General features: G+C 38.6%; 1 protein-coding gene across 1 annotated transcript in view; it reads right to left on the bottom strand.

Moving 5' to 3' along the window:
* LOC112260956 (collagen alpha-6(IV) chain) overlaps nt 1–26,672 on the bottom strand; it is a 252,425-nt gene that overhangs the window by 10,075 nt on the left and 215,678 nt on the right. The window contains exons 32-35 of the mRNA XM_042329326.1: nt 23,821–23,884; nt 18,404–18,586; nt 18,048–18,155; nt 17,333–17,524 (exon numbers count right to left, since the gene is read on the bottom strand). Of these exons, the coding sequence (XP_042185260.1) occupies nt 17,333–17,524; nt 18,048–18,155; nt 18,404–18,586; nt 23,821–23,884 (547 nt within the window). The remainder of the gene's footprint in view (nt 1–17,332; nt 17,525–18,047; nt 18,156–18,403; nt 18,587–23,820; nt 23,885–26,672) is intronic.

Raw genomic sequence — 26,672 nt, 5'->3', positions numbered from 1 at the left:
GCTTATCCATCGTCAGTTCAACTTTATACGGGCAAGGAGGCTTATCCATCGTCAGTTCAACTTTATACAGGCTTATCCATCGTCAGTTCAACTTTATACAGGCTTATCCATCGTCAGTTCAACTTTATACAGGCTTATCCATCGTCAGTTCAACTTTATACAGGCTTATCCATCGTCAGTTCAACTTTATACAGGCTTATCCATCGTCAGTTCAACTTTATACAGGCTTATCCATCGTCAGTTCAACTTTATACAGGCTTATCCATCGTCAGTTCAACTTTATACAGGCAAGGAGGCTTATCCATCATCAGTTAAACTTTATAAGGACAAGGAGGCTTATCCATCGTCAGTTCAACTTTATACGGACAAGGAGGCTTATCCATCATCAGTTCAACTTTATACAGGCAAAGAGGCTTATCCATTGTCAGTTCAACTTTATAAGGGCAAGGAGGCTTATCCATTGTCAGTTCAACTTTATACGGGCAAGGAGGCTTATCCATTGTCAGTTCAACTTTATACAGGCAAGAGGCTTATCCATCGTCAGTTCAACTTTATACGGGCAAGGAGGCTTATCCATCGTCAGTTCAACTTTATACGGGCAAGGAGGCTTATCCATTGTCAGTTCATTCAGCTGCTCAATGACACAGAGGCAGAGCACCAGGACTTGTTGTCCCATTCAAATGTGCGCTGGCTAAGCCTGGAAAAAGCATTTAGCCGTGTGTGGGAACTGAGAGGGGAGATGGGTATGTTCCTTGATACGGTTGGTAAAGCTGATGACTTCTCTGAGTTGAAAGACACAGACTGGCTGGGCAACTTTGCTTTCGGTGTGGACATATCGGGGCATCTGAATGATCTGAATGTGAAACTGAAATGGTGTTTTGGTGCTTCGACTGTATTCCAACGTGAAAGTCTTCAAGGCCAAACTTATGTTGTTCTCCAGACAAATGAGCAGCCGCTCTCTCACTCATGTTCCCGACACTGGCCACACTGAACACGCCCACATCACAGTGCCACACTGAACACGCCCACATCACAGTGCCACACTGAAAACGCCCACATCACAGTGCCACACTGAACACGCCCACATCACAGTGCCACACTGAAAACGCCCACATCGCAGTGCCACACTGAAAACGGCCCCATCGCAGTGCCACACTGAAAACGGCCCCATCACAGTGCCACACTGAAAACGGCCCCATCACAGTGCCACACTGAAAACAGCCCCATCACAGTGCCACACTGAAAACAGCCCCATCACAGTGCCACACTGAAAACGGCCCCATCACAGTGCCACACTGAAAACGGCCCCATCACAGTGCCACACTGAAAACAGCCCCATCGCAGTGCCACACTGAAAACGCCCACATCGCAGTGCCACACTGAAAAAGCCCACATCGCAGTGCCACACTGAAAACGCCCACATCGCAGTGCCACACTGAAAACGGCCCCATCGCAGTGCCGCACTGAAAACGCCCACATTGCAGTGCCGCACTGAAAACGCCCACATCGCAGTGCCACACTGAAAACGGCCCCATCGCAGTGCCGCACTGAAAACGCCCACATCGCAGTGCCGCACTGAAAACGCCCACATCGCAGTGCCGCACTGAAAACCCCCATCGCAGTGCCGCACTGAAAACCCCACATCGCAGTGCCGCACTGAAAACCCCCACATCGCAGTGCCGCACTGAGAAACACGCAGTGCCGCACTGAAAACCCCCACATCGCAGTGCCGCACTGAAAACCCCCACATCGCAGTGCCGCACTGAAAACCCCCACATGCAGTACCACACTGAAAACGCCCACATCGCAGTGCCACACTGAAAAAGCCCACATCGCAGTGCCACACTGAAAACGCCCACATCGCAGTGCCACACTGAAAACGCCCCATCGCAGTGCCGCACTGAAAACGCCCACATTGCAGTGCCGCACTGAAAACGCCCACATCGCAGTGCCACACTGAAAACGGCCCCATCGCAGTGCCGCACTGAAAACCCCACATCGCAGTGCCGCACTGAAAACGCCCACATCGCAGTGCCGCACTGAAAAACATCGCAGTGCCACACTGAAAACCCCACATCGCAGTGCCGCACTGAAAACCCCCACATCGCAGTGCCGCACTGAGAACCCCCACATCGCAGTGCCGCACTGAAAACGGCTCCATCGCAGTGCCGCACTGAAAACGCCCACATCGCAGTGCCGCACTGAAAACGCCCACATCGCAGTGCCGCACTGAAAACCCCCACATCGCAGTGCCGCACTGAGACAGACAGTAGCACTTTGATCGACCTGCATGCTGAGTTTTCCCGCAGCTCCTCAGGCTTCACCGTGATTGAGATTGTTTCATGCCCCCTGTCTTTCAACAGTGAGAAATCACCACCAGACACACAATTGTAGCTCATCGACATCCAATGGGACAGATCTTTGAAGGAGAAGTACAAAACAGCAACAATAGACCAGTTCTATGGCTCCCAGAATGAAACAAAGTTTCCAAATATTAAAAAAAGCCCAAAGAATGCTTGTTTTATTCGGGTCCACATGTGTGTGAACAAACATTCTCAGTCATGAATTTACCACAAATCCCGCCACAGGTCAAATTTAACAAGGGGACCACTTGTCAGGTGTTCTGAGAATCTCTACATCCAAGATGACACCAGACTTTGATGCCCTTGCCAAGAGAGGTGACCATTAAGACTTGAATAACCGTGACCGGGGTAGGCAAGGATTATGCTTTTTCATGGTAATGGTTATGCAGAGAGAATTACCCAGCAATGCACTTGGACACAGGTCACTTGTCCCCATACATCTGACAACGAACACTTATTCAGTCAGATTTGGGCTGAGGTGATTGGATAACTGTAAATATGGCTCACAATGGAGATGAGAATTGTTCCTTAATATGCTTCAAAAACAGACCATTCTAAATGAAACAGATGCTGGTACCATATGTTTCACTCAAATTTTAGAATCGTTTTTTTTTTTACACATCTGCGGTTACAGTTTGCCTGTCTCCAATCATAATATATATATATATATTTTTTTTTAAAGTTTGCATATTGTGACTGTAAGTTTGATTGGTCGAGATACAGGATCTGTATGTGTGCTTGACTGTCTGTGATGTTATACATTTTTGGAGAAAAAAAAGTTAAATAATTGTGAACAATTTGTTCACATAAAACAAGGGTAGAATTGTTCTGCAAGCGTATGTACACCTACAGTACACTAGTAATATGTACACCTACAGTACACTAGTAATATGTACACCTACAGTACACTAGTAATATGTACACCTACAGTACACTAGTAATATGTACACCTACAGTACACTAGTAATATGTACACCTACAGTACACTAGTAATATGTACACCTACACAGTAATATGTACACTACAGTACACTAGTAATATGTACACCTACAGTACACTAGTAATATGTACACTAGTAATAGTACACAGTACACTAGAAATATGTACACCTAATATGTACACCTACAGTACACTAGTAATATGTACACCTACAGTACACTAGTAATATGTACACCTACAGTACACTAGTAATATGTACACCTACAGTACACTAGTAATATGTACACCTACAGTACAGTAGTAATATGTACACCTACAGTACACTAGTAATATGTACACCTACAGTACACTAGTAATATGTACACCTACAGTACACTAGTAATATGTACACCTACAGTACACTAGTAATATGTACACCTACAGTACAGTAGTAATATGTACACCTACAGTACACTAGTAATATGTAATATGTACACCTACAGTACACTAGTAATATGTACACCTACAGTACACTAGTAATATGTACACCTACAGTACACTAGTAATATGTACACCTACAGTACACTAGTAATATGTACATCTACAGTACACTAGTAATATGTACACCTACAGTACACTAGTAATATGTACACCTACAGTACACTAGTAATATGTACACCTACAGTACACTAGTAATATGTACACCTACAGTACACTAGTAATATGTACACCTACAGTACACTAGTAATATGTACACCTACAGTACACTAGTAATATGTACACCTACAGTACACTAGTAATATGTACACCTACAGTACACTAGTAATATGTACACCTACAGTACACTAGTAATATGTACACCTACAGTACACTAGTAATATGTACACCTACAGTACACTAGTAATATGTACACCAGTACACTAGTAATAGTACACCTACAGTACACTAGTAATATGTACACCTACAGTACACTAGTAATATGTACATCTACAGTACACTAGTAATATGTACACCTACAGTACACTAGTAATATGTACACCTACAGTACACTAGTAATATGTACACCTACAGTACACTAGTAATATGTACACCTACAGTACACTAGTAATATGTACACCTACAGTACACTAGTAATATGTACATCTACAGTACACTAGTAATATGTACATCTACAGTACACTAGTAATATGTACACCTACAGTACACTAGTAATATGTACACCTACAGTACACTAGTAATATGTACACCTACAGTACACTAGTAATATGTACACCTACAGTACACTAGTAATATGTACACCTACAGTACAGTAGTAATATGTACACCTACAGTACACTAGTAATATGTACACCTACAGTACACTAGTAATATGTACACCTACAGTACACTAGTAATATGTACACCTACAGTACACTAGTAATATGTACACCTACAGTACAGTAGTAATATGTACACCTACAGTACAGTAGTAATATGTACACCTACAGTACACTAGTAATATGTACACCTACAGTACACTAGTAATATGTACACCTACAGTACACTAGTAATATGTACACCTACAGTACACTAGTAATATGTACACTACAGTACACTAGTAATGTACATCTACAGTACACTAGTAATATGTACATCTACAGTACAGTAGTAATATATGTACACCTACAGTACACTAGTAATATGTACATCTACAGTACACTAGTAATATGTACACCTACAGTACACTAGTAATATGTACACCTACAGTACACTAGTAATATGTACACCTACAGTACACTAGTAATATGTACACCTACAGTACACTAGTAATATGTACACCTACAGTACACTAGTAATATGTACACCTACAGTACACTAGTAATATGTACACCTACAGTACACTAGTAATATGTACACCTACAGTACACTAGTAATATGTACACCTACAGTACAGTAGTAATATGTACACCTACAGTACAGTAGTAATATGTACACCTACAGTACACTAGTAATATGTACACCTACAGTACAGTAGTAATATGTACACCTACAGTACACTAGTAATATGTACATCTACAGTACACTAGTAATATGTACATCTACAGTACACTAGTAATATGTACATCTACAGTACACTAGTAATATGTACATCTACAGTACACTAGTAATATGTACATCTACAGTACACTAGTAATATGTACACCTACAGTACACTAGTAATATGTACACCTACAGTACACTAGTAATATGTACATCTACAGTACACTAGTAATATGTACACCTACAGTACACTAGTAATATGTACACCTACAGTACACTAGTAATATGTACATCTACAGTACACTAGTAATATGTACACCTACAGTACACTAGTAATATGTACACCTACAGTACACTAGTAATATGTACATCTACAGTACACTAGTAATATGTACATCTACAGTACACTAGTAATATGTACACCTACAGTACACTAGTACTATGTACACCTACAGTACACTAGTAATATGTACACCTACAGTACACTAGTAATATGTACACCTACAGTACACTAGTAATATGTACACCTACAGTACACTAGTAATATGTACATCTACAGTACACTAGTAATATGTACACCTACAGTACACTAGTAATATGTACATCTACAGTACACTAGTAATATGTACACCTACAGTACACTAGTAATATGTACACCTACAGTACACTAGTAATATGTACATCTACAGTACACTAGTAATATGTACACCTACAGTACACTAGTAATATGTACATCTACAGTACACTAGTAATATGTACATCTACAGTACACTAGTAATATGTACATCTACAGTACACTAGTAATATGTACACCTACAGTACACTAGTAATATGTACACCTACAGTACACTAGTAATATGTACACCTACAGTACACTAGTAATATGTACACCTACAGTACAGTAGTAATATGTACACCTACAGTACACTAGTAATATGTACACCTACAGTACACTAGTAATATGTACACCTACAGTACACTAGTAATATGTACACCTACAGTACACTAGTAATATGTACACCTACAGTACAGTAGTAATATGTACACCTACAGTACACTAGTAATATGTACACCTACAGTACAGTAGTAATATGTACACCTACAGTACACTAGTAATATGTACACCTACAGTACACTAGTAATATGTACACCTACAGTACACTAGTAATATGTACATCTACAGTACACTAGTAATATGTACACTACAGTACACTAGTAATATGTACACCTACAGTACACTAGTAATATGTACACCTACAGTACACTAGTAATATGTACATCTACAGTACACTAGTAATATGTACACCTACAGTACACTAGTAATATGTACATCTACAGTACACTAGTAATATGTACATCTACAGTACACTAGTAATATGTACACCTACAGTACACTAGTAATATGTACACCTACAGTACACTAGTAATATGTACATCTACAGTACACTAGTAATATGTACACCTACAGTACACTAGTAATATGTACACCTACAGTACACTAGTAATATGTACACCTACAGTACACTAGTAATATGTACACCTACAGTACACTAGTAATATGTACACCTACAGTACACTAGTAATATGTACATCTACAGTACACTAGTAATATGTACACCTACAGTACACTAGTAATATGTACACCTACAGTACACTAGTAATATGTACACCTACAGTACACTAGTAATATGTACACCTACAGTACACTAGTAATATGTACACCTACAGTACACTAGTAATATGTACACCTACAGTACACTAGTAATATGTACATCTACAGTACACTAGTAATATGTACATCTACAGTACACTAGTAATATGTACACCTACAGTACACTAGTAATATGTACACCTACAGTACACTAGTAATATGTACACCTACAGTACAGTAGTAATATGTACACCTACAGTACACTAGTAATATGTACACCTACAGTACACTAGTAATATGTACATCTACAGTACACTAGTAATATGTACACCTACAGTACACTAGTAATATGTACATCTACAGTACACTAGTAATATGTACATCTACAGTACACTAGTAATATGTACATCTACAGTACACTAGTAATATGTACATCTACAGTACACTAGTAATATGTACATCTACAGTACACTAGTAATATGTACACCTACAGTACACTAGTAATATGTACACCTACAGTACACTAGTAATATGTACATCTACAGTACACTAGTAATATGTACATCTACAGTACACTAGTAATATGTACATCTACAGTACACTAGTAATATGTACATCTACAGTACACTAGTAATATGTACACCTACAGTACACTAGTAATATGTACATCTACAGTACACTAGTAATATGTACATCTACAGTACACTAGTAATATGTACACCTACAGTACACTAGTAATATGTACATCTACAGTACACTAGTAATATGTACACCTACAGTACACTAGTAATATGTACATCTACAGTACACTAGTAATATGTACACCTACAGTACACTAGTAATATGTACATCTACAGTACACTAGTAATATGTACATCTACAGTACACTAGTAATATGTACACCTACAGTACACTAGTAATATGTACACCTACAGTACACTAGTAATATGTACATCTACAGTACACTAGTAATATGTACACCTACAGTACACTAGTAATATGTACACCTACAGTACAGTAGTAATATGTACATCTACAGTACACTAGTAATATGTACACCTACAGTACACTAGTAATATGTACACCTACAGTACACTAGTAATATGTACACCTACAGTACACTAGTAATATGTACACCTACAGTACACTAGTAATATGTACATCTACAGTACACTAGTAATATGTACACCTACAGTACACTAGTAATATGTACACCTACAGTACACTAGTAATATGTACATCTACAGTACACTAGTAATATGTACACCTACAGTACACTAGTAATATGTACACCTACAGTACACTAGTAATATGTACATCTACAGTACACTAGTAATATGTACACCTACAGTACACTAGTAATATGTACACCTACAGTACACTAGTAATATGTACATCTACAGTACACTAGTAATATGTACACCTACAGTACACTAGTAATATGTACACCTACAGTACACTAGTAATATGTACACCTACAGTACACTAGTAATATGTACACCTACAGTACACTAGTAATATGTACACCTACAGTACACTAGTAATATGTACATCTACAGTACACTAGTAATATGTACACCTACAGTACACTAGTAATATGTACACCTACAGTACACTAGTAATATGTACACCTACAGTACACTAGTAATATGTACACCTACAGTACACTAGTAATATGTACACCTACAGTACACTAGTAATATGTACACCTACAGTACACTAGTAATATGTACATCTACAGTACACTAGTAATATGTACATCTACAGTACACTAGTAATATGTACACCTACAGTACACTAGTAATATGTACACCTACAGTACACTAGTAATATGTACACCTACAGTACACTAGTAATATGTACACCTACAGTACACTAGTAATATGTACACCTACAGTACACTAGTAATATGTACACCTACAGTACACTAGTAATATGTACATCTACAGTACACTAGTAATATGTACACCTACAGTACACTAGTAATATGTACACCTACAGTACACTAGTAATATGTACATCTACAGTACACTAGTAATATGTACACCTACAGTACACTAGTAATATGTACATCTACAGTACACTAGTAATATGTACACCTACAGTACACTAGTAATATGTACACCTACAGTACACTAGTAATATGTACATCTACAGTACACTAGTAATATGTACACCTACAGTACACTAGTAATATGTACATCTACAGTACACTAGTAATATGTACATCTACAGTACACTAGTAATATGTACATCTACAGTACACTAGTAATATGTACATCTACAGTACACTAGTAATATGTACACCTACAGTACACTAGTAATATGTACACCTACAGTACACTAGTAATATGTACATCTACAGTACACTAGTAATATGTACATCTACAGTACACTAGTAATATGTACATCTACAGTACACTAGTAATATGTACATCTACAGTACACTAGTAATATGTACATCTACAGTACACTAGTAATATGTACATCTACAGTACACTAGTAATATGTACATCTACAGTACACTAGTAATATGTACATCTACAGTACACTAGTAATATGTACACCTACAGTACACTAGTAATATGTACATCTACAGTACACTAGTAATATGTACACCTACAGTACACTAGTAATATGTACATCTACAGTACACTAGTAATATGTACATCTACAGTACAGTAGTAATATGTACACCTACAGTACACTAGTAATATGTACACCTACAGTACACTAGTAATATGTACATCTACAGTACACTAGTAATATGTACATCTACAGTACACTAGTAATATGTACACCTACAGTACACTAGTAATATGTACACCTACAGTACAGTAGTAATATGTACATCTACAGTACAGTAGTAATATGTACATCTACAGTACACTAGTAATATGTACACCTACAGTACACTAGTAATATGTACATCTACAGTACACTAGTAATATGTACACCTACAGTACAGTAGTAATATGTACACCTACAGTACACTAGTAATATGTACACCTACAGTACACTAGTAATATGTACATCTACAGTACAGTAGTAATATGTACATCTACAGTACACTAGTAATATGTACACCTACAGTACAGTAGTAATATGTACATCTACAGTACACTAGTAATATGTACATCTACAGTACACTAGTAATATGTACATCTACAGTACACTAGTAATATGTACACCTACAGTACAGTAGTAATATGTACACCTACAGTACACTAGTAATATGTACACCTACAGTACACTAGTAATATGTACATCTACAGTACACTAGTAATATGTACACCTACAGTACACTAGTAATATGTACACCTACAGTACACTAGTAATATGTACACCTACAGTACACTAGTAATATGTACATCTACAGTACACTAGTAATATGTACACCTACAGTACACTAGTAATATGTACACCTACAGTACACTAGTAATATGTACATCTACAGTACACTAGTAATATGTACACCTACAGTACACTAGTAATATGTACATCTACAGTACACTAGTAATATGTACACCTACAGTACACTAGTAATATGTACATCTACAGTACACTAGTAATATGTACATCTACAGTACACTAGTAATATGTACACCTACAGTACACTAGTAATATGTACATCTACAGTACAGTAGTAATATGTACATCTACAGTACACTAGTAATATGTACACCTACAGTACACTAGTAATATGTACACCTACAGTACACTAGTAATATGTACACCTACAGTACACTAGTAATATGTACATCTACAGTACAGTAGTAATATGTACATCTACAGTACAGTAGTAATATGTACACCTACAGTACAGTAGTAATATGTACACCTACAGTACACTAGTAATATGTACATCTACAGTACACTAGTAATATGTACACCTACAGTACACTAGTAATATGTACATCTACAGTACACTAGTAATATGTACATCTACAGTACACTAGTAATATGTACACCTACAGTACACTAGTAATATGTACACCTACAGTACACTAGTAATATGTACATCTACAGTACACTAGTAATATGTACACCTACAGTACAGTAGTAATATGTACACCTACAGTACACTAGTAATATGTACACCTACAGTACACTAGTAATATGTACATCTACAGTACACTAGTAATATGTACACCTACAGTACACTAGTAATATGTACATCTACAGTACACTAGTAATATGTACACCTACAGTACACTAGTAATATGTACATCTACAGTACACTAGTAATATGTACACCTACAGTACACTAGTAATATGTACATCTACAGTACACTAGTAATATGTACACCTACAGTACACTAGTAATATGTACATCTACAGTACACTAGTAATATGTACACCTACAGTACACTAGTAATATGTACATCTACAGTACACTAGTAATATGTACACCTACAGTACACTAGTAATATGTACATCTACAGTACACTAGTAATATGTACATCTACAGTACACTAGTAATATGTACACCTACAGTACAGTAGTAATATGTACATCTACAGTACAGTAGTAATATGTACACCTACAGTACACTAGTAATATGTACATCTACAGTACACTAGTAATATGTACATCTACAGTACAGTAGTAATATGTACATCTACAGTACAGTAGTAATATGTACATCTACAGTACACTAGTAATATGTACATCTACAGTACACTAGTAATATGTACATCTACAGTACACTAGTAATATGTACATCTACAGTACACTAGTAATATGTACATCTACAGTACACTAGTAATATGTACATCTACAGTACACTAGTAATATGTACATCTACAGTACACTAGTAATATGTACATCTACAGTACACTAGTAATATGTACATCTACAGTACACTAGTAATATGTACATCTACAGTACACTAGTAATATGTACACCTACATGTACACTAGTACAATATGTACATCTACAGTACATAGTAATATGTACATCTACAGTACACTAGTAATATGTACACCTACAGTACACTAGTAATATGTACATCTACAGTACACTAGTAATATGTACATCTACAGTACACTAGTAATATGTACATCTACAGTACACTAGTAATATGTACACCTACAGTACACTAGTAATATGTACATCTACAGTACACTAGTAATATGTACACTAGTAATATGTACACCTACAGTACACTAGTAATATGTACATCTACAGTACTAGTAATATGTACATCTACAGTACACTAGTAATATGTACATCTACAGTACACTAGTAATATGTACATCTACAGTACACTAGTAATATGTACACCTACAGTACACTAGTAATATGTACATCTACAGTACACTAGTAATATGTACATCTACAGTACACTAGTAATATGTACATCTACAGTACACTAGTAATATGTACATCTACAGTACACTAGTAATATGTACATCTACAGTACACTAGTAATATGTACACTACAGTACACTAGTAATATGTACATCTACAGTACACTAGTAATATGTACATCTACAGTACACAGTAATATAGTACTAGTAATATGTACACCTACAGTACACTAGTAATATGTACACCTACAGTACACTAGTAATATGTACATCTACAGTACACTAGTAATATGTACATCTACAGTACACTAGTAATATGTACATCTACAGTACACTAGTAATATGTACATCTACAGTACACTAGTAATATGTACATCTACAGTACACTAGTAATATGTACATCTACAGTACACTAGTAATATGTACACCTACAGTACACTAGTAATAATATGTACATCTACAGTACACTAGTAATATGTACACCTACATGTACACCTACAGTACACTAGTAATATGTACACCTACAGTACACTAGTAATATGTACATCTACAGTACACTAGTAATATGTACATCTACAGTACACTAGTAATATGTACATCTACAGTACACTAGTAATATGTACATCTACAGTACACTAGTAATATGTACACCTACAGTACACTAGTAATATGTACACCTACAGTACACTAGTAATATGTACACCTACAGTACACTAGTAATATGTACATCTACAGTACACTAGTAATATGTACATCTACAGTACACTAGTAATATGTACATCTACAGTACACTAGTAATATGTACACCTACAGTACACTAGTAATATGTACACCTACAGTACACTAGTAATATGTACACCTACAGTACACTAGTAATATGTACACCTACAGTACACTAGTAATATGTACATCTACAGTACACTAGTAATATGTAACATGTCTACAGTACACTAGTAATATGTACATCTACAGTACACTAGTAATATGTACACCTACAGTACACTAGTAATATGTACATCTACAGTACACTAGTAATATGTACATCTACAGTACACTAGTAATATGTACACCTACAGTACACTAGTAATATGTACATCTACAGTACACTAGTAATATGTACATCTACAGTACAGTAGTAATATGTACATCTACAGTACACTAGTAATATGTACACCTACAGTACACTAGTAATATGTACACCTACAGTACACTAGTAATATGTACACCTACAGTACACTAGTAATATGTACATCTACAGTACACTAGTAATATGTACATCTACAGTACACTAGTAATATGTACATCTACAGTACACTAGTAATATGTACACCTACAGTACACTAGTAATATGTACACCTACAGTACACTACAGTAATATGTACACCTACAGTACACTAGTAATATGTACATCTACAGTAATATGTACAGTAATATGTACATCTACAGTACACTAGTAATATGTACATCTACAGTACACTAGTAATATGTACATCTACAGTACACTAGTAATATGTACATCTACAGTACACTAGTAATATGTACACCTACAGTACACTAGTAATATGTACACCTACAGTACACTAGTAATATGTACACCTACAGTACACTAGTAATATGTACATCTACAGTACACTAGTAATATGTACATCTACAGTACACTAGTAATATGTACACCTACAGTACACTAGTAATATGTACACCTACAGTACACTAGTAATATGTACACCTACAGTACACTAGTAATATGTACATCTACAGTACACTAGTAATATGTACACCTACAGTACACTAGTAATATGTACATGTCTACAGTACACTAGTAATATGTACACCTACAGTACACTAGTAATATGTACACCTACAGTACAGTATGTACATCTACAGTACACTAGTAATATGTACACCTCAGTACACAGTACACTAGTAATATGTACACCTACAGTACACTAGTAATATGTACACCTACAGTACACTAGTAATATGTACACCTACAGTACACTAGTAATATGTACACCTACAGTACACTAGTAATATGTACACCTACAGTACACTAGTAATATGTACACCTACAGTACACTAGTAATATGTACATCTACAGTACACTAGTAATATGTACACCTACAGTACACTAGTAATATGTACACCTACAGTACACTAGTAATATGTACACCTACAGTACACTAGTAATATGTACACCTACAGTACACTAGTAATATGTACACCTACAGTACACGAGTAATATGTACATCTACAGTACACTAGTAATATGTACACCTACAGTACACTAGTAATATGTACATCTACAGTACACTAGTAATATGTACACCTACAGTACACTAGTAATATGTACATCTACAGTACACTAGTAATATGTACATCTACAGTACACTAGTAATATGTACACCTACAGTACACTAGTAATATGTACACCTACAGTACACTAGTAATATGTACATCTACAGTACACTAGTAATATGTACATCTACAGTACAGTAATATGTACACCTACAGTACACTAGTAATATGTACATCTACAGTACACTAGTAATATGTACATCTACAGTACACTAGTAATATGTACACCTACAGTACACTAGTAATATGTACACCTACAGTACACTAGTAATATGTACATCTACAGTACACTAGTAATATGTACATCTACAGTACACTAGTAATATGTACACCTACAGTACACTAGTAATATGTACATCTACAGTACACTAGTAATATGTACACCTACAGTACACTAGTAATATGTACACCTACAGTACACTAGTAATATGTACATCTACAGTACACTAGTAATATGTACATCTACAGTACACTAGTAATATGTACACCTACAGTACACTAGTAATATGTACACCTACAGTACACTAGTAATATGTACACCTACAGTACACTAGTAATATGTACACCTACAGTACACTAGTAATATGTACATCTACAGTACACTAGTAATATGTACACTACAGTACACAGTACACTAGTAATATGTACACCTACAGTACACTAGTAATATGTACACCTACAGTACACTAGTAATATGTACACCTACTACTAGTAATATGTACACCTACAGTACACTAGTAATATGTACACCTACAGTACACTAGTAATATGTACACCTACAGTACACTAGTAATATGTACACCTACAGTACACTAGTAATATGTACATCTACAGTACACTAGTAATATGTACACCTACAGTACACTAGTAATATGTACATCTACAGTACACTAGTAATATGTACACCTACAGTACACAGTAATATGTAGTAACTAGTAATATGTACACCTACAGTACACTAGTAATATGTACACCTACAGTACACTAGTAATATGTACACCTACAGTACACTAGTAATATGTACACCTACAGTACACTAGTAATATGTACATCTACAGTACACTAGTAATATGTACACCTACAGTACACTAGTAATATGTACACCTACAGTACACTAGTAATATGTACACCTACAGTACACTAGTAATATGTACATCTACAGTACACTAGTAATATGTACATCTACTACAGTACACTACAGTACACTAGTAATATGTACATCTACAGTACACTAGTAATATGTACATCTACAGTACACTAGTAATATGTACATCTACAGTACACTAGTAATATGTACATCTACAGTACACTAGTAATATGTACATCTACAGTACACTAGTAATATGTACATCTACAGTACACTAGTAATATGTACATCTACAGTACACTAGTAATATGTACATCTACAGTACACTAGTAATAGTAATATGTACATCTACAGTACACTAGTAATATGTACATCTACAGTACACTAGTAATATGTACATCTACAGTACACTAGTAATATGTACACACTAACAGTACACTAGTAATATGTACATCTACAGTACACTAGTAATATGTACACATCTACAGTACACTAGTAATATGTACATCTACAGTACACTAGTAATATGTACATCTACAGTACACTAATATGTACAGTACACTAGTAATACACCTACAGTACACTAGTAATATGTACATCTACAGTACACTAGTAATATGTACATCTACAGTACACTAGTAATATGTACATCTACAGTACACTAGTAATATGTACATCTACAGTACACTAGTAATATGTACATCTACAGTACACTAGTAATATGTACATCTACAGTACACTAGTAATGTATGTACACTAGTAATATGTACATCTACAGTACACTAGTAATATGTACATCTACAGTACACTAGTAATATGTACATCTACAGTACACTGGTAATATGTACATCTACAGTACACTAGTAATATGTACATCTACAGTACACTAGTAATATGTACATCTACAGTACACTAGTAATATGTACATCTACAGTACACTAGTAATATGTACATCTACTACAGTACACTAGTAATATGTACATCTACAGTACACTAGTAATATGTACACCTACAGTACACTAGTAATATGTACACCTACAGTACACTAGTAATATGTACATCTACAGTACACTAGTAATATGTACATCTACAGTACACTAGTAATATGTACATCTACAGTACACTAGTAATATGTACATCTACAGTACACTAGTAATATGTACATCTACAGTACACTAGTAATATGTACACCTACAGTACACTAGTAATTGCATGTCAATGTGAAAAAGAATAAAGGCTTCACATGTTTTATCACACATATAGTATATGGCCCTTCACTTGGTTTCATAAACTCAATGTGGCCCTTGAGCCAAAAGGTTTGCCCACCCCTGAGCTAGGATCATCAGGTGACTCATCAAGGTTACTCAAGGTTACTCAAGGTTACTCATCTCTGCTCATCTCTGCTTTTTACTCTGCGTTGCCTGTTCTTTGGGGTTTTAGGGGGGGTATCTAGAAATCACTTTGTGATAACTGCTGATGTAAAAAGGGCTATAAAATAAATTGTATTGATTGATTCATCTTTCTCTATAAAATAAATTGTATTTATTGATCTTTCATTATAAAATGTATTTGATTGATTGATCTTTCTCTATAAAATGAATTTGATTGATTGATGAATCTTTCTCACCTGACTCTCCTCTCGCTCCCTTCTCCGCGTTGTATCCCGGGGGTCCTGGGATGGAGGATCCCCTCTCTCCCTTCAAACCGGCCGCTCCAGGGGTGCCGGGGCGCCCCTCCTCACTATAACCTGGGGTTCCTGGTAGACCGTTCGGTCCAGCCAGTCCGTTGAGTCCATCAAGACCAGGAGATCCCGACAGACCTTGAGAAGGAACATGATTATTGCATCATGACGTCGACACCAATAAGGAACATGATTATTGCATCATGACGTCGACACCAATAAGGAACATGATTATTGCATCATGACGTCGACACCAATAAGGAACATGATTATTGCATCATGACGTCGACACCAATAAGGAACATGATTATTGCATCATGACGTCGACACCAATAAGGAACATGATTATTGCATCATGACGTCGACACCAATAAGGAACATGATTATTGCATCATGACATCGACACCAATAAGGAACATGATTATTGCATCATGACATCGACACCAATAAGGAACATGATTATTGCATCATGACATCGACACCAATAAGGGACGTTGTACTGAAGTTATGACATTGTCAGGGGCCATTTCAGTTAAATAGGGGAAAGACAGATTTTCACTCAGGCCAATGATGTTGTATTACAAACTGTAATGTGTGTGTGTGTTTGAGTGTGCGTGGGCGTATTTCTGTGTGTGTGTGTGTGTGTGTGTGTCCGACAAACCTTTTTCTCCAGATGATCCAGGGGAGCCGGGGCGGCCAGTCGTCCCGTCGAGACCTCTTCCTCCTGGGTATCCGTTCAGACCCTTAGCCCCAGTGAAACCAGGGGTACCTGAGAGGAGGGGGACCCCAAAAAACATAACCAGGAACATAGAAAATGATGAATGAGGATGAGGGGGTTAATATATATATATATATATATTTTCTTTCTTATTCCACCTTTTCTAAATGGTTTAAATATCACTTCCCTGTGACATGATTAATCTGTGTGATATTTATGACATTACGTCCTGTGACATGATTAATCTGTGTGATATTTATGACATTACGTCCTGTGACATCATCATCACCACTACTCACCCAAGAGTCCGGGTCTTCCAGGAACTCCCGCTTCTCCCTTCTGTCCGCTGAACCCAGGGCCCCCTGGGAAACCGTTGTCGCCGGGGGCGCCATTAGCACCTTGGCCACCTGGGTAACCGGGGGTTCCGGACTCACCTTTAGCTCCGGGACTTCCGGGGTAGCCGGATGAGTCACCTCTCTCCCCTGAGGACCATACAGATACAAGTAAGAACTTAACCAATACAAAACCTTTACACTGACAAGATACAGGTAAGAACTTAACCAATACAAAACCTTTACACTGACAAGGTACAGGTAAACCAAGCCACAGAAAGTTGGTTGCAATTTCAATTTAATCCACCAGAGACCATCACAGGGAAGAGACCATCACAGGGAAGAGACCATCACAGGGAAGAGACCACCACAGGGAAGAGACCACCACAGGGAAGAGACCACCACAGGGAAGAGACCATCACAGGGAAGAGACCATCACAGGGAAGAGACCACCACAGGGAAGAGACCACCACAGGGAAGAGACCACCACAGGGAAGAGACAACAGTTAAGAGAATCAGGCCCGGGTATCCTGGAAGGATATTGACCTCATTCCGTCAGTAGAGGATTCCTGGTTATTCTTCAAAAGTGCCTTCCTCACCATCTTAAATAAGCATTCCCCATTCAAAACATTTAGAAGCAGGAACAAACATAGCCCTTGGTTCTCTCCAGACCTGACTGCCCTTTACCAGCACAAAAACATCCTGTGGCGTTCTGCTTTAGCATCGAATAGCCCCCATGATATGCAACTTTTCAGGGAAGTTAGGACCCAATATACACAGGCAGTTAGAAAAGCTACGGCAAGCTTTTCCAAGCAGAAATTTGCATCCTGTAGCACAAACTCAAAAAAGTTCTGGAACACTGTAAAGTCCAGGGAGAATAAGAGCACCTCCTCCCAGCTGCCCACTGCACTGAGGCTAGGAAACTCTGTCACCACCGATAAATCCACTATAATTGAGAATTCCAGTAAGTATTTCTCTACGGCTGGCCATGCTTTCCACCTGGCTACCCCCACCCCGGTCAACAGCCCTGCACCCCCCACAGCAACTCGCCCAAACCTCCCCCACTTCTCCGTCACCCAAATCCAGATTGCTGATGTTCCGAAAGAGCTGCAAAATCTGGACCCCTACAAATCAGCCGGGCTAGACAATCTGGACCCTCTCTTTCTCAAATTATCTGCAGAAGTTGTTGCAACCCTTATTACTAGCCTGTTCAACCTCTCTTTCATATCATCTGAGATTCCCAAAGATTGGAAAGCAGCCACGGTCATCCCCCTCTTCAAAGGGGGAGACACTCTAGACCCAAACTGCTACAGACCTATATCTATCCTACCCTGCCTTTCTAAGGTCTTCGAAAGCAAAGTTAACAAACAGATTACCGACCATTTTGAATCCCCCCGTACCTTCTCCGCTAATGCAATCTGGTTTCAGAGCTGGTCATAGGTGCACCTCAGCCACGCTCAAGGTCTAAACGATATCATAACCGCCATCGATAAGAGACAATACTGTGCAGCCGTATTCATCGACCTGGCCAACGCTTTCGACTCTGTCAATCACCACATTCTTATCGGCAGACTCAACAGCCCTGGTTTCTCAAATGATTGCCTCGCCTGGTTCACCAACTACTTCTCTGATAGAGTTCAGTGTGTCAAATCAGAGGGCCTGTTGTCTGGACCTCTGGCAGTCTCTCAGACACATATCTCCCTCACTAGCTTTAAGCACCAGCTGCCAGAGCAGCTCACAGATCACTGCACCTGTACATAGCCCATCTGTAAATAGCCCATCCAACTACCTCATCCCAATACTGTATTTATTTATTTATCCTGCTCCTTTGCACCCCAGTATCTCTACTTGCACATTCATCTTCTGCACATCTACCATTCCAGTGTTTAATTGCTATATTGTAATTACTTTGCCACCATGGCCTATTTATAGCCTTACCTCCCTTATCTTACCTCATTTGCACACTCTGTATATAGACTTTTTTTTCTACTGTATTATTATTATTGACTGTATGTTTGTTTATTCCATGTGTAACTCTGTGTAACTCGTGGACCATGTTGTCTTGCTCCCAGACAAACTAAACAACTTCAGAGTAAACTGCCTGCTACTCAGTCACAGATGCTAACATATGCATAGTATTAGTAGTATTGGATAGAAAACACTCTGAAGTTTCTAAAACTGTTTGAATGATATCTGTGAGTATAGCAGAACTCATATGGCAGGCAAAAACCGGAGAAGAAATCCAAACAGGAAGTGGGAAATCTGAGGTTTGTAGTTTTTCAATTCAGCCCCTATTGAAGATACAGTGGGATATTGGTCATCTTGCACTTCCTAAGGTTTCCACTAGATGTCAACAGCCTTTAGAACGTTGTTTCAGGCTTCTACTGTGAAGGGGGGCTGAATTAGAGGGGAATGAGTCAGGTGTCTGGCAGAGAGCCACGGGCTCGTGACGCGCGGTCATGTGAAAGTTACCTCGCGTTCCATTGCTTTTCTATAGACAAAAGAATTCTCCGGTTGGGACATTATTGAAGATTTATGTTAAAAACATCCTAAAGACTGATTCTATACTTCGTTTGATATGTTTCTACGACCAGTAATATAACATTTTGGACTTTTCGTCCGACCTTTCTGCTGGACGCGCGTTTGGATTTGTTTACCAAACGCCCTAACAAAAGGAGGTACCCTGTGTATGGACATAAATTATGAACTTTATCGAACAAATCAAACATTTATTGTGAAACTGGGATTGCTGGGAATGCATTCTGATGAAGATCATTAAAGGTAAGTGAATATATATAATGCTATTTCTGACTAATGTTGACTCCACAACATTATTATAATTATTATAATTAATAATAATAATAATAATTATTATTATTATTATTACAACATATTTCTTTGGCTGGTTTGGGCTCTGAGCGCCGTACTCAGATTATTGCATGGTATGCTTTTTCAGAAAAGTTTTTTTGAAATCTGACACAGCGGTTGCATTAAGGAGAAGTTTATCTAAAGTTCAATGTATAATAGTTGTATCTATTATCAATGTTTATTATGAGTATTTCTGTAAATTGATGTGGCTCTATGCAAAATCACAGCATGTTTTGGAACTACTGAACATAACACACCAATGTAAAATTCGATTTTTGGATATAAATATGCACTTTATCGAACAAAACATGCATGTATTGTGTAACATGAAGTCCTATGAGTGTCATCTGATGAAGATCAAAGGGTAGTGATTAATTTTATCTCTATTTGTGCTCTTTGTGACTCCTCTCTTTGGCTGGAAAAATGGTTGTGTTTTTCCGAGGCTTGGTGGTGACCTAACATAATCGTGATTTGTGAGCAGACAGGTTAAACGTGTTAACCCTCGCAAGCCTGCCAGCCCAGACGGCATCCCCAGCCGCGTCCTCAGAGCATGCGCAGACCAGCTGGCTGGTGTGTTTACGGACATATTCAATCAATCCTTATCCCAGTCTGCTGTTTCCACATGCTTCAAGAGGGCCAGCATTTTTCCTGTTCCCAAGAAAGCGAAGGTAACTTAACTAAATGACTATCGCCCCATAGCACTCACTTCCGTCATCATGAAGTGCTTTGAGAGACTAGTCAAGGAACATATCACCTCCACCCTACCTGACACCCCAGACCCACTCCAATTTGCTTACCGCCCCGCTCCAATTTGCTTACCGCCCAAATAGGTCCACAGACTCAATCACACTGCACACCCCCTAACCCATCTGGACAAGAGGAATACCTATGTGGGAATGCTGTTCATCGACTACATCTCAGCATTTAACACCATAGTACACTCCAAACTCGTCATTAAGCTCGAGACCCTGGGTCTCAACCCCGCCCTGTGCAACTGGGTCCTGGACTTCTTGACGGGCCGCCCCCAGGTGGTGAGGGTAGGTAACGACATCTCCACCCCGCTGATCCTCAACACTGGGGCCCCACAATGGTGCATTCTCAGCCCTCTCCTGTACTCCCTGTTCACTCATGACTGCGTGGCCATGCACACCTCCAACTCAATCATGAAATTTGCAGACGACACTACAGTGGTAGGCTTGATTACCAACAGCGACGAGACGGCCTACAGGGAGGAGGTGAGGGCCCTTGTAGTGTGGTGTCAGGAAAATAACCTCACACTCAATGTCAACAAAACAAAGGAGATGATCATGGACTTCAGGAAACAGCAGAGGGAGCAGCCCCTTATCCACATCGACGGGACAGTAGTGGAGAAGGTGAAAAGTTTTAAGTTCCTCGGCATACACATCACGGACAAACTGAAATGGTCCACCCGCACAGACAGCGTGGTGAAGAAGGCTGGAGGCTGAAGAAATTTGGCTTGTCACTAACAACACTCACAAAGTTTTACAGATGCACAATCGAGAGCATCCTGTCGGGCTGTATCACCGCCTGGTACGGCAACTGCTCCGCCCAGAACCGGAAGGCTCTCCAGAGGGTAGTGAGGTCTGCACAACGCATCACCGGGGGCAAACTACCTGCCCTCCAGGACACCTACATCCCCCGATGTCACAGGAAGGCCATAAAGATCATCAAGGACAACAACCACCCGAGCCACTGTTCACCCCGCTAACATCCAGAAGGCGAGGTCAGTACAGGTGCATCAATGCGGGGACCGAGAGACTGAAAAACAGCTTCTATCTCAAGGCCATCAGAATGTTAAACAGCCACCACTAACATTGAGTGGCTGCTGCCAACATACTGACTCATCTCTAGCAACTTTAATAATGAAAAAATTTATGTAATAAATGTATCACTAGCCACTTTATATAATGTTTACATACCCTACATTACTCTCATATGTATATACTGTACTCTATACCATCTACTGCATCTTGCCAATGCCGTTCGGTCATCGCTCGTTCATATATTTTTATGTACATATTCTTATTCATTCCTTTACACCTGTGTGTATAAGGTAGTTGTTGTGAAATTGTTCGGTTAGATTACTTGTTAGATATTGCTGCATGGTCGGAACTAGAAGCACAAGCATTTCGCTACACTCGCATTAACATCTGCTAACCATGTGTATGTGATAAATAACATTTGATTTGATTTATGTGTCGAACTGCTTTGCTTTATCTTGGCCAGGTCGCAGTTGTAAATGAGAACTTGTTCTAAACTGGCCTACCTGGTTAAATAAAGGTGAAATAAAATATACATTTAAAAAATGGCACAGAGAAGAGACCATGAAATAAAATAAAATTGTATTTATCACATGGGGCCGAAAACAGCTGGTGTAGACTGTACAGGGAAATGCTTTCTTATGAACCTTTTCCAATCCTTCAGAGTTTAAGAGAATGGCACAGAGAAGAGAGCATTGCAGGTAGGTATACGACAGACAGGTGACAGCCACTCACCTTTAGCACCTGGCTGACCAGGGACTCCAGGGTTACCAGGGAAACCAGGCCTGCCATCGTCACCCTACGGAAAAAAACATCAACATCAACTGGCACTTCTAAATATGTTACCGTTTCAGGAAGCTAGGCGTATGTCACACGTCACTACTTCACAAGAGGCATTTTTATTTGTATTAAAATGCATTTTTATGCAGAAATGGCACAGAGTCTTCGAAAGATATAACGTCAGCCGTTGAGAACTACAAACATTTTTCTACCCTTCTCAAGAACATTGATGCCCTGAATTTGTCTACATAGAGAGAGTATGGTAACATCAAAAGGTTGGGAAATGGAACAATATATCCTTTCTTAACCAGTTGAAAGTGTCCGTTGGTACTTAAAGAATATGATGGTTTCTGGGACATTATATCTAATGATAGGGTGACATAAATTGTATCTTGGAAAGTCTCCACATTCTAGATATCAGATTCACATGGAATTGTTGTGCAATTTAAATGTTTAAATATGACATTTGTGAAAAGATGAAAAGTAATTTTATCTTCTAAATGAGAGAATTGTTTTCATAAGTAAACTATGCTCACTCAATGGCCACGCCCAAGTGAACAGACATTGGTTGAGAACTATGAAACACGCCCTTCTCTCCCACAGTATAAAAGCCTGTTAACGGAAGTCAAATTCAGTTCCTAGTGACGTGAGGACTGGTGTCTATACGATTAAAAGGGAGAATTTCAACGTGGAGGTGACGATCACCATGCTGGGATTGGAAGGTCCGTACTGAGAGATATCTAAGACAGCGCTACAGGGAGACAGAACGGACAGCTGATCGTCCTCGCAGTGGCAGACCACATGTAACAACACCTGCACAGGATTGGTACATTCGAACATCACACATGTGGGACAGGTACAGGATGGCAACAAGAACTGCCCGAGTTACACCAGGAACGCACAATCTCTCCATCAGTGCTCAGACTGTCTGCAATAGGCTGAGAGAGGCTGGACTGAGGGCTTGTAGTCCTGTTGTAAGGCAGGTCCTTACCAGAAATCACCGGCAACAACGTCGCCTATGGGCACTAACCCACCGTCGCTTGACCAGACAGGACATGCAAAAAGTGCTCTTCACTGACAAGTAGTGGTTTTGTCTCACCAGGGGTGATTGTCGGATTCGCGTTTATCGTCGAAGGAATGAGCGTTACACCGAGGCCTGTACTCTGGAGCGGGATCGATTTGGAGGTGGAGGATCTGTCATGGTCTGGGGCGGTGTGTCACAGCATCATCGGACTGAGCTCGTTGTCATTGCAGGCAATCTCAACGCTGTGCGTTAGAGGGAAGACATCCTCCTCCCTCATGTGGTACCCTTCCTGCAGGCTCATCCTGACATGACCCTACAGCATGACAATGCCACCAGCTATACAGCTCGTTCTGTGCATGATTTCCTGCAAGACAGGAATGTCAGTGTTCTGCCATGGCCAGCGAAGAGCCCTGATCTCAATCCTATTGAGCACGTCTGGGACCTGTTGGATCAGAGGGTGAGGGCTAGGGCCATTCCCCCCCAGACATGTCCGGGAACTTGCAGGTGCCTTGGTGGAAGAGTGGGGTAACATCTCACAGCAAGAATTGGCAAATCTGGTTCAGTCCATGAGGAGGAGATGCACTGCAGTACATAATGCAGCTGGTGGCCACACCAGATAATGACTTGATTTTGATCCCCCCTTTGTTCAGGGACACATTATTCCATTTCTGTAAGTCACATGTCTGTGGAACTTGTTCAGTTTATGTCTCAGTTGTTGAATCTTGTTATGTTCATACAAATATTTACACATGTTAAGTTTGCGGAAAATAAACACAGTTGACATTGAGAGGACGTTTCTTTTTTTGTTGAGTTTCTTGCATTTTCCTTTCCGAATGAGCTGTTATTAGAATGCATACGATTGTGTATTTACGGTAGCATAGCTTCTCAAGGTCCAATAGAGACCATCCATTTGTCCCTCAGTCTTCCCGCTCTTTCATTCACACCCCACCGCCTTCCTTTGTGTACCCAGCCTTCATATCGGGTTAGTCCACTAGGGGCTTTTCATGTCATGATTAGTAATCGATGTGTGATCTATCCTGTGTATATATGTAATTCTGTGTGATTATTTAGGTATTTAGTAAATAAATAATTAAGCCAATTTGTGTATTGCTGACTCAACTTATTAGATAGGGTTCGTGCAGATAACCAAGTACTTACGACAATCAGAATTAGACCGATCGAGGTGACGATTAATAATTGACTGCTATTGATATAAAAGATGTTCAAATCTTTTTTAAGTGAGTGGATTCGGGATATAGAAATGAATGCGCCCGCAGTGCCCCAGGTTATTAATGGGTCAATTGTTGAATGGTTCAATTCAATCACGTAATCAATTAAATCTTAGGTAAATGATTTGGTAAAACAGCATGTCAAATAATTCAAAAGGACACAACATTGTAAATATGTCAAACACAGTATAACATCAACTGCTACTTCTAAATATCTCATACTCAGTACAACATCAACTGCTACAGTACTTCTAAATATCTCAAACTCAGTACAACATCAACTGCTACTTCTAAATATATCAAACTCAGTACAACATCAACTGCTACTTCTAAATATATCAAACTCAGTACAACATCAACTGCTACTTCTAAATATATCAAACTCAGTATAATATCAACTGCTACTTCTAAATATATCAAACTCAGTACAACATCAACTGCTACTTCTAAATATATCAAACTCAGTATAACATCAACTGCTACTTATAAATATTTCAAACTCAGTACAACATCAACTGCTACTTCTAAATATACTTCTAAATATATCAAACTCA

Source organism: Oncorhynchus tshawytscha, linkage group LG10 (assembly GCF_018296145.1).
Source record: "Oncorhynchus tshawytscha isolate Ot180627B linkage group LG10, Otsh_v2.0, whole genome shotgun sequence".
Classification (NCBI taxonomy): domain Eukaryota; kingdom Metazoa; phylum Chordata; class Actinopteri; order Salmoniformes; family Salmonidae; genus Oncorhynchus; species Oncorhynchus tshawytscha.
Note: the sequence above shows the minus strand (reverse complement) of the source record. Positions and strands in the feature narration are given on the sequence as shown.